Genomic DNA, 10716 nt, shown 5'->3' with positions numbered 1-10716 from the left:
TTTAATGTCGAGAATCAGTAGTTTAATATCGATTTGCGATTAGGTATATTCAATAATTAAAAAAGTACGTTAAAAAGTAAATATCCACGTATATAACAATGATAATAAATATACTTTGTAAAAGGGAAATTGCCAAACATAATTTGCGGCGAACTATTTAATTATGAATTTTTCAACGTGATAAGTTGAAATGAATATTATAATCGCGATTTAATGTCGAGAGTAGTAGTTTAATATCGTTTTGCAATTAGGTACATTCAGTAATTAAAAGAGTACGATAAATATCAACGTGCACAGTAAAAAGTAAAGATTAAAGATTTATGAAGAAACACAATTTTCGGCGAGCTATTTAACTATTGAATGTTTCAGCGTAAAAAAATTGCAATAAATAATTGCTCGCGATATAACGGGTCATCAATAGTTTAAAATAATCTTCGCAATTAGGTAAATTCAATGATGAAAAGACTTCAATAAAAAATAAAGAGATGTCGTGGACAGAGACGTCGACGAGCGTATAATTTAAAAACAAGATCTTTCTCCTTTCATCGCAAAATGCCGACTGTTACGGACACTCCCTTCTCAATATGCATGAGCGCACCATCGACAGAGTGTTTTTCTTTTCTTCTTTTTTTTCCCCCGACCGAAACCGGTAATGTATAAAATACTTTCTCACAAGCTGCGCGCTGTGTATACAATACCGTGCTCCTAATCGTACCCGTTCCCGCGCACGCAACCGTCTTGTATTTTCCTCAACCGTAAGCGAAGAATGGCGAAACAAAATAAGACGGATTAGAATGAGCCACATGCACGCGCGCATACACGCACGCATATACATTGGACGATATTTCCCCGTGGCTTTTCATCCCTCTCTCGCTTCCCGTTCCGCTGTTCCAGGTATAGGGCAGCCGAGATACGTCAGGGCGACAAAGGAAACGAGCGAGGTCACCCTCGCGCACGTTAGACGCGTCCAAGCCGAGCGACCATCTCTCGGCTCCATATCGAAATTCGAAACTGTTCTTCGAAATACATACCATGTCAAGTTTCCGTATCAAAAAGACACACGAGAAGATGCGGACAGCGCCGCCGGAACAAAAGTGTTTACTGTAGCAGAGTATTAAATAGCGCTCTGTCACTATCCGTATTAAGTATTACCTGTGCGTGCACCGCTATTTTTTAGCATCGATATATTAGCCACAAATGTATCGGTATATATTTGGACGCTAATATATACAGATAGAAACGTTTAGCACGAAATAAATTTCGCGTGAATAAAAGAGAGATATTTTATATTACGGAGAGAGAGATGTAAAATTAATGTTGAAACATAATGTTCAGTTAATTGAAATACTAAATGTTAAACATTACCTGCGCCGATATTTTTAACATTATATTAGCCACATACATGTATATTTATCACTATTTGATTGCCAATATTCGATAAAAATATATTAGCACGAAATAAAATTTTAAAGAAATAAAAGAGAGGGGTTTTATATTACGAGAGAGATGGGAATGTGAAATTACTCTGAAACATTATTAAATCAATTAAAAAATATTGCGGTTACAATAGATGACAAATATTAAAATATAAAAAATATTATGAAAGCCACAAAAACATATAAATACAAACAGTTATGTTTATGTATTTATATATCTTTATGACAGCTCTTTTTTCATAAAAGAGCTTTCTTTTTGCCGACATCCATTTGTACACTTCATTGTCGTGAAAGACACTTTCTTTGATCGGCGAACTATATGTCGATAGAATCCGCCACCGCGCCGTTCCGCCGGAAGATTCAATAGTTCTGACGCATGTAGTTCGTGTAGGACATCAGTCGCGACTTGTCAGCAAGAAATGTCCTCCCTTAATCTTTCAGCTCCGACGGAGAACGGAGAAACGTTTCGTAAAGTGAATAGAGTCGGGCTTAAGAGAGAAAAACGAGCTTACCTTCTCGAACATCTTGCCGTACTCGTCGTAACCGAGGTAGTTCGATCTAAGCCACCTGTCGGCCAGTGTCTCGGCCAAGTCGACCGCTTCTTTCACTCCGGTTTGATAGAGACCCAGAATCAGGAAGGACTGCAACGGCGGCCAGGCGTTCGGGAAGTCCCATTGTTCGCCGGTATAGTTCACGGAAGTTGGCGTGCCACCTGCGACGAGACAAGCGTATCGTTTTCTTACGTCTGTAGCGTTTCTAATGCAGCTGGCTGTTGCGCCCTGATTCGGGATACAATCGCGCCCGGGAGATCGGAATCGATAAGCGAGGTCACGCGGCGTGAGAAAGTGCGTCTTAACTCTTTCGCACCCGGTGACATCGATTGTGTTCAATTTCCGATTTAGTTCCTCTTTATTCAAATGTTTTTTTCTTTTAGTCGAGATTTCTGACAAATTCTGACTGGCAAAAGAATATTGTAATTTGGAATTTTTACATAAGAAATCCGATTGCAGTCAATAATATGATATGCTCAGAGATATTTAAATGTCTTTCTTAAGTTATTAACATTTCGCGATATATCATAATATCACAGCCTTGGCGCTACGTCTATTATGTAAGCAATTACGTAATTTTATTCAATCAAAGTGAGTCGCAGAGCTAGAGAAAAAAGAGAGGAGAGGAGGGAAATTTAACTTAACTGCATTAATAATGAAATAAGTAAAAGTTACCCCGGATGTAATCTGAAATTCAAATATTCCCTAACAAATCACGATCGCGACGAATTGGAACACTGCAATGTGATTCACAGTGTTCCAATTTACCGGAACTTCTTTCATCCACAATCTTTTGGCGGGTCCTTTCGATTCCAGTCCTAATAAAAATTTCATCGAACATCTCGTCGACATTTTTTCTCAATCTCAATTATTCGCCGCTAATCGATGCTTCGTAAAATATATAATTAATTCTTTCCGTTGTCTATTAGACGTGACAAAAATTAAATTTCTCTTTTATAAAACAGTTTTCATACAAAACACTCTTTGTTGCGAAATTTTTGACTCATACTCTCTTCTCGAGAACAGCTCTCCCATTATTTTGCGAGCAAACAATTCTATTGGCTCAGAACAGTGTTCTAAAAACCGATCCACGAGCTTTCCGGTGTGAAGTTTAAGGGTCGGTAACGCAATCGGGGGTGTGTCTTCTTGGGGTCAAATATCATCGCTAAAATAATTCGCGATATTTTCAAAGTCAACATCGGCGAGCAGTAAGGTGCTTACGCAGAGAGAAAAAGAGAGTAATGCCGCGGCACTTGTACGCACGGCGAAATTCATTTCGCTTCGGATTTTCCGCGAGTCACTGTCGATAGCAGCCGCAATCCGATTGAGAGATATTTTCTACGCGACCGTCCAATTTCCCCGTTCGCGGATCGCGCGCGATGCGAACGATCCGCGACCATTGATAAATCATAAAATTTCTCAGTCCCGCCTGGCATCCGGAAATCTCGTTCGCCTTCCCACCGCGGCACCTCCGTTATGCCGTTATTGCGAATTATGACGCTTTTCACTCAATCCAGCTTGTCTTAAACACTCAAGATATATGTTTGCGTAAAGAAGATTACTCGTAAATAATGATGCTGTTTAGATTCGCATTCGTCATCTCTTGACTTCATGTGCAGAAAGTATAACGATATAAAGGATAAAGCACAATGTGGTCGCTAAATTCTCTGCTAACAGTTGACAGAAAGTACACAAAGTACTAATTTAATCTAGCTCTCAATTGAAGCTAATTATATTAAAAACAATATAACAGTGTATTAATTACAACAATAGCCTGCAACTAATTTAGTATAGCTTGTGGCTTTGTGTCTTATTAAGCGCAGAAATAACCATTATATTGCCGTTCACCGAATCGCAATCGAATTGCAACTCTCGCGTATTAAATGCTAATTTGCTGCTAAATAGTTCGGTTTAATTATGATTTTTAATAGTATAAACGTGTTGTGTGGGTTGAATTTATGCGCAACCCCGATTTCCTATACGAATTGCTAACATTGTTAAGATTCTCTTGACCGCATTCCGTATATTATACGCGGAATACAATATGGCGGTTTGACGCTCATCGTGATGGTTACGTGTATAGCTGCCCCCTCGGATTCTCTAATAAAAGCGGATAACTGGCAGAGTCATTGTTTGCTCGATCTAGGAAATAATCGGGAAATAATCTGGGATAGATAGAGAAATTCGCGAACAACTTTAGCAACTTTTGAAAAAAGAAAAATGAAAGATAAACGTTCGGGCGGAGGCATATGTCCGTGAAAGAATATAGGCGAAAGTTAGGATTAATTAACTCGTAAACTCCATTCAGCTGCGTTCACACAGGGAGCGTGTGTCGATCGAGCCGTCGAACATTCTTTCATCTTTGAGTTATCTTCATTTATTTTTGTTACTTTTGGTACATTTTTATTTATCCTATTTTTTTATTTGCTTTGAACGCGAAAAAGCGCTTACAGGTAATGGAACGAATAACGGAGCGAAATTTTTAGGATTTTCTCGATGAGAAAATTTTGCATCTATCGGATTTCAAACGATAATAAAATAGCGAACAGCTTGTATATGGAGAGGAAAAATATTTTGTCAAAGTGAGGCGTTTCAAACTCTCAGCTTAAAACATATACTGTTGCAAATAGATACGTATTAAAAAATTCAATTGCCAGTTATAGCGCGTTGTGTGAAAAAGTTTGTTATATTTTTTTTAGGCTTTGTGTGGTAAAAAGATGAGCAACATTTTATCAATCGGTACAAATACAATCGTTCGACTCACCAACGTACGAATCAATCTTGTTTCTTTTGAGATAACTAATGGATTGCATCGCATATTTAACCCTCTTGTTTCGATCGTAGCTCATTGTGTACAGAGGCGCCAGATTCGAAGGGTAGAACGAATTCATGGATCGCTTATTTCTCGTGTCGTAATCTAGCCAGGTTCCCTTATCCTCGTTCCACAGCACATTGTCGATGGCAGCTTGATAGTCCGAGGCAATTTTGGTGTAATACCAGACTTTCTGGAACGAGAGAGGAGGGAGAAGTAGCAACAATGTATGGACACCGTGGCGTTACGCAATCAATAACAAGCGAACGGAGGCAAAATGGTAAACGGTATTATATGCCATTTATCTGACCGAGTCGAAGCAATTTCTTTTTCGGGTTCCAGATAATCATTCAAACCGGTACTTTGACCACTTCTCGCATTACCGAGGCTCACTTGTATATCAGCTGTGTAATAAGCAAGGATTGGGAATATTATTGTAGTAATTTGTGAAGCAATATTACCGTATCCCTCTTTAACGACATGCAGCAATAAATACAGCATTATTCGGGAATATGTTTGGGGAGCGAATAATGCTGTATTTATTGCCGCATTATTCCATGTTTGAGGAGCGATCGGAGCGGAAGGGCGGTTTAGCGAGAGGCTTTTACCCTCATGTTACGCAGGACACCGTGAAAGTAGGCGAGCATCCTGGCGTTCCGCTGTAATATCGCATTCAATTCGACGGGTATGATGTCGCTCGTGGAGACGTTGACGAGACTGAGATTGCCGGTCTTGTCAGTCCGTATGCACCATCTGTAGGAGAAGTCCCAGCCGCTCTCCGCCGCGGCTTTCAAGTCGTTGTAAATCGGCCCTCGCGCCTGCTCCGGCACTCGCTGCGCCAGCTGATAATCCTCCCTGTGAGAACACGCACACGTTTCGTTCTTACCTGCTTGGTCCTTTATAATTAACACGATGATGGAAGACCTACCTCTCCCGGGTGATCGATACAAGTGTCGAAACGGAGCGAGAAAACACGATGGACCGCGACGACCAGGGTCATTACGTTTCGCCTTTCGATTAAGAGCTAAGAGACGCGGCCGGCGGAGAACGTGATCCATTAAATGTCAAAGAAACACAATCGTTTCTTTTTATCTCGAATTTCCCCGATGAAGATCACGCCAATTCCTCCCGGATATATAAATAACTGAATTGCAATTTTTATCTTACATGTATGATGTCAATGTATATCTGTACCTTAGAGGTAAAGAATATCGTGTCTCCATTATTATGAATTCAGAGAAAACAAGATTTAAAGTTTCAAATAGGGAAATGATATATTTTCTTTTTTATACAATATATAAAATAAAAGTAGCAACTTGATTCATTAAGTTTTGAATAAGGTAATTTAATGATGTAACTGCCAATAACACGCCGGTTAAGAAATTAGGCACTATAAATATTTTTAATACGACTTTTCAGAAAAAAAAGAAATGTGAAATCAAAACTTACATATATACGCAACAATCTAAGAATTTTAACTTTTTATCTCCATTTTTTTTTTATTGAACTATATAAAATTTTATTCAGGAAAATTTTCTTCGTTTAACGCAATATAATCTGATTTCAAGATTTCCCTTTGAAAGATATTTTCAAATCAAAAATATTCTTTTTTCCTGTGTATAACTTCAAATTTGAACATTTTGCCTCAGACATATTTTGCAATACGAAAGAATTTCAACTAGTTAACAGCTAGTTCTATATTGTTCCAAATTTTCGTTTTCCGAAACGTTTCGACGGTTGTATCGTTTACTTGGAAAAACTTCTTGACGGTATCTTCTACCGAAAGAGAACTTACTTGTAACTTTCCGGTCGAGGTCCGTTGCTGTTTACCACGTAACGCGCCATCTTGTACGTCCTACCGTTCTTCGTTACATCCATCGTCTTCTTGTTTTGCCAATATTCAAATTCCTTGTCGAGGAGCGCTATGTTATTTTTCAAAAATTTCCTATCGTTCGTGTACTCGTAATACTTGGCGACCTGAAAGACATTTGCGTCGTTAATGGCAAACGGACTTCGGAGTTCCTCAAGAAATAATTCGGAGATAGAGAGATCGTTCGGGGGAGATATTGGCTATTGGCAGGGATTTCTATACGAGATACAGAAGACCGACTCGAACGTTTCGAGACAAAAGCAGAAATGGGGACGTTGTTCGGGGGATACGTACCATCGGTATTAACAAGGGCGGTTGGCTTCGCGATAAGTAATAAACTCTACCGCCATTCGGTACGAAGCCGAATCTGTCCACCATAGAGAGGAAGTTCTCGATCATCCCTTTAACGGTGACGGGCATGTCGCATAACAAGAGTCCCTCGATTACCCAGTAGCTGTCCCAATAATAAAACTCTGCGGCAAAATTTGATCCTTTCATTTCGCGAACTCTTTCTCCGTTTCCTCCCGCGCGACACATTGAATTTTGCTTTTAGCTAATTGCGTATTATCCAGAAGCGACACGCATAATATGCGACGGAAAAACAAAGTTTGGAGATCACATAAGCAATTGCGAGGAGGAAATAAATTCTTGTCTTAATTTAAAATTACAATGTCCCTCAGAAATGGATGGGTCGCAAAAGCGGACAAGCGCTTTCCTCGCAATGATTCTTCAAGGATCCGAAGAGTTTTCCACACAATGCGGAGAAGTCTATAGAATTCGTGTACAACAAATGTAAATATCATAAAAATTATTATTGCTTTTTGATTCTTAGCGGCGTAAACACATATAAAAGTACGTAAACGAGTTCTTACTCCCCGCTAACAATGCAAACACATAAAAATAGGTGAGCACAATGTGTCAGAAAAATGTCAACATTCCCGCCATCAGGAATACAGAAGTTTCTGCAGGCGCAATTTTTCTTAAAGCTTTACGAGGTACAACATTTTTATGTATGCAAGCCAAAGAAGAAGCTAACTCGAGAATGTAAAAGAGTAAAGCCAAGCTTTTAAGACCCATTGCGTGAAATCCTTTTTATGCGGCAGTAGTAAGAATTTAAGGATATGCAAATCCGAATTGGCTAAATATTCATTTCACTTGAACTGACTGAAACATCTTATGGATGAAACATTCAGATGCCATATTGACTATAAAAGAAACACACATTTCCGCGCATATATAAACAATCACCTTTAAATCGTCCACCGGGAATGATGAAAGTATTATTCACGTAAATTAAGCTGTGTCGCTGCGGATTGACCACCAAGTCGTTATTTATCTTCCTCGCCAAAGTTTCCCAAATGCGGTTCAAACGTTTCGCCCATTCTTGATACTGAGGATCCTGAATGGATTTTAGGATGACGGGATTTTCCTTCCAGTCCGGCAACGTTGAATTATCCAACTCGTCCTGCATAGCAAAGTTTTGCGCGACAAACGCAGCTACCTCGCTGCGATTAGGGGAGTTGTTGGTAGCCTTCATCAAAGCATTGAAGCTAACACAAACCGAATCAAATTAGCTCTGATGCACTGTTCCAGTACCACCTATGCCCTTTCTCTCTTTCTCGGGACGGGTCGTTTTACAAGTTTCATGTAATCAAATAGAATCCTTTTGTATAAAACCCACTTTCTATTTAAAATTCATGTTAGATCTCGTGAAAAAAAGAAGTATTAAATCAAAGTTATACACGCAACAATTTATAATCTTCTTATAAGAATTTTAATTTTTTTTGTTTGAACTATATAAAATATCTCATTCAAGCAAATTTCTTCGTAGCGCAATACGATCTTATATCAAGATTTCCTGGCCCCCCATTTTTCTATCGAATTTTCCCCCTCGAATAGTGACCTCGGTGATCTATACCCGGATTTTCCCTGACCGTTCTCGACGCCCGCGCGAGCCACTCCCTACGCCCGATATTCTCCCTCGATATGTTATTCAATACTTTAATAAGAGAAAAGGAAGGAAAGACAACACACAAATACATAGCAGCCTTTTATTCTTTCTCTACACTCTACAGGGAGGGGTCTCGACTATCTTCGGCACGCGCGGTACTTCGGTAGGAGTCCCCTCCGGAGCCCGGGGTGGTCGTCGTTCATGTTCTCCCCGCGGGCCGCGAGACCGTCAATGAAGTCACAGCCGATCCTGACTTCATTGACGGTCTCGCGGCCCGCGGAGAGCGCCATAGGGCCCCTGCTCCCTAGTGCGTCTGCAGCGGCGGCACCCCCTGCGGATCACTCCTCGTGCCCCGCACCCGCAACAGAACTCCCACCGGCGGGGGTACGGGCAGTTCCTGTAGGAGTGCCCTAGCTCGGAGCAATTCCAACAACTCCGTGGCTCGGATGCTTCCGGGGCTGTTGCCTCGGTCTGCGTCGCCTGGTTCTGGTGTCGCGGGAGCTCCCGCAACACTACGCCCTGCTCGGCCCTCAGGGCGTAGTGTTGCGGGAGCTCCCGCGACACCAGACGGTGGTCGACCACTGCAATGCCTGCGGATGAACCGTCGGGCCATTTTTACTCCGTCGTGGCACTGCACCTCGTAACTCTTGGTAATTCCTACGGGTCAGGGGCAGGAGGGTAGTACGGCTTGATATCCTTGACATGAACTTTTCCGATGGCCGATCCGTCCAGTCAGGACAACTCATACACGACTGGAGAGATCGCCCTCTTTATCCGTGGGGGCCCCTGGAATTTGGGTGCCAATTTTCCCGCGACATTTTGCGCGACCGACGACAGCACGTGCTGCCGTTTCAGCACCAAATCCCCAACTCGGAATCTCCGCGCGACCGTCTACGCAAATTATAGTTCGCGGCCTGTCTTTGATTCGCTTGATTTAAACTTTCCGCTACCCACTCCCGAATGGCCCTCAGTTCCGTCATTCTCTGGGACCAGTCCGCGAGGTCTCGCGGTTCGACCTGCTCTATTTCCTCGCCACGGTCACGCAAAGAGTTCGGTGGTATTAACTCGCGTCCGAGGTTTACAAATGCCGGGGAAGCACCTAAGGACGAATGCGACGCGGTATCATAGGCAAAGCGGAAATGGGGTAGGTATTTATCCCATTCTCTATAGTCTCTCTCAATAAAGGACACGATCATCGTTTTTAGAGTTCGATTCACCCTTTCCACGGGATTGGCTTGCGGATGATATGACGGCACGGTGGTGTGCGTGATACCGTTTTCCTCGGCAAAGCTCTTTATAACACGATTTACGAATTCTGTCCTGTTATCGGTGAGCAGGATTTTTGGCGTACCCCATCGCGACACGATAAGGTCTTCTAGCGCTTCTCTTATTTTTAGGCCGGTAGCCGCTCGCAAAGGTTTTACTTCGATCCACTTAGTGAATAAGTCTTGGATTACCAGAAGGTACTGGTATCCGGCTTTACTGCGGAGCAACGGCCCCACGATGTCCGCGGCGATGGTAACCCACAGCCCTTCAACGACGCGCCGACCCATCCATCCCGCTGAACTAGCCTGCTCTACTTTAGTTCTCTGACACGTGTCGCACGTTTTAACATACCGGCTAACTCCTCGGAACATATTCGGGTAATAATACGACACCGCTAGACGCTGATACGTCTTCTCTATCCCCAGATGACCGGCTTGAATAGCTCTCGTGGTAGCACTAATTTCCACCGATCTAAATCCTCTATTATATCTGAAATAACCGGCCGCGGTCGCAAGAAATATAGTTGCTTATCGACTATTTTCCAATGAGCGAATCTTTTCGGGTTCGTTACCACCTCTTTATACCGCTTCCGATACCACTCGTCGCTCGTGCCCTCGCACTCTTCGACCTCGATCGCGGCATTCACGATTCCACCTTCCGCGCTCTTGTACATACGCGATAGTGCATCAGGCACGTGGTGTAGGGCTCCCTTACGGTACTCCACGGTATAATCGTATTCTAATAATTCCAAGGCCCATCGAGCCAAACGACCCGTGGGGTTTTTCACAGAGACTCCACAACAAGTGTAGAATAAGAATCCGAAGCGACCT

At 42.1% G+C, this 10716-nt stretch overlaps 1 protein-coding gene across 1 annotated transcript in view; it reads right to left on the bottom strand.

The window, feature by feature from the left end:
* LOC112468337 (trehalase-like) overlaps window positions 1-10716 on the bottom strand; it is a 29726-nt gene that overhangs the window by 6708 nt on the left and 12302 nt on the right. Inside the window, exons 3-8 of the mRNA XM_025037464.1 lie at window positions 7918-8219; window positions 6964-7142; window positions 6595-6776; window positions 5408-5654; window positions 4752-4992; window positions 1949-2148 (exon numbers count right to left, since the gene is read on the bottom strand). Coding sequence (XP_024893232.1) covers window positions 1949-2148; window positions 4752-4992; window positions 5408-5654; window positions 6595-6776; window positions 6964-7142; window positions 7918-8219 — 1351 coding nt within the window. The remainder of the gene's footprint in view (window positions 1-1948; window positions 2149-4751; window positions 4993-5407; window positions 5655-6594; window positions 6777-6963; window positions 7143-7917; window positions 8220-10716) is intronic.

The sequence above is a fragment of the Temnothorax curvispinosus genome, unplaced genomic scaffold, assembly GCF_003070985.1.
Source record: "Temnothorax curvispinosus isolate PA1 unplaced genomic scaffold, ASM307098v1 QBEX01001787.1, whole genome shotgun sequence".
Taxonomy (NCBI): Eukaryota; Metazoa; Arthropoda; class Insecta; order Hymenoptera; family Formicidae; genus Temnothorax; species Temnothorax curvispinosus.
The sequence above is the reverse complement of the archived record's forward strand: the minus strand, read 5'-3'. Positions and strand labels throughout refer to the sequence as shown.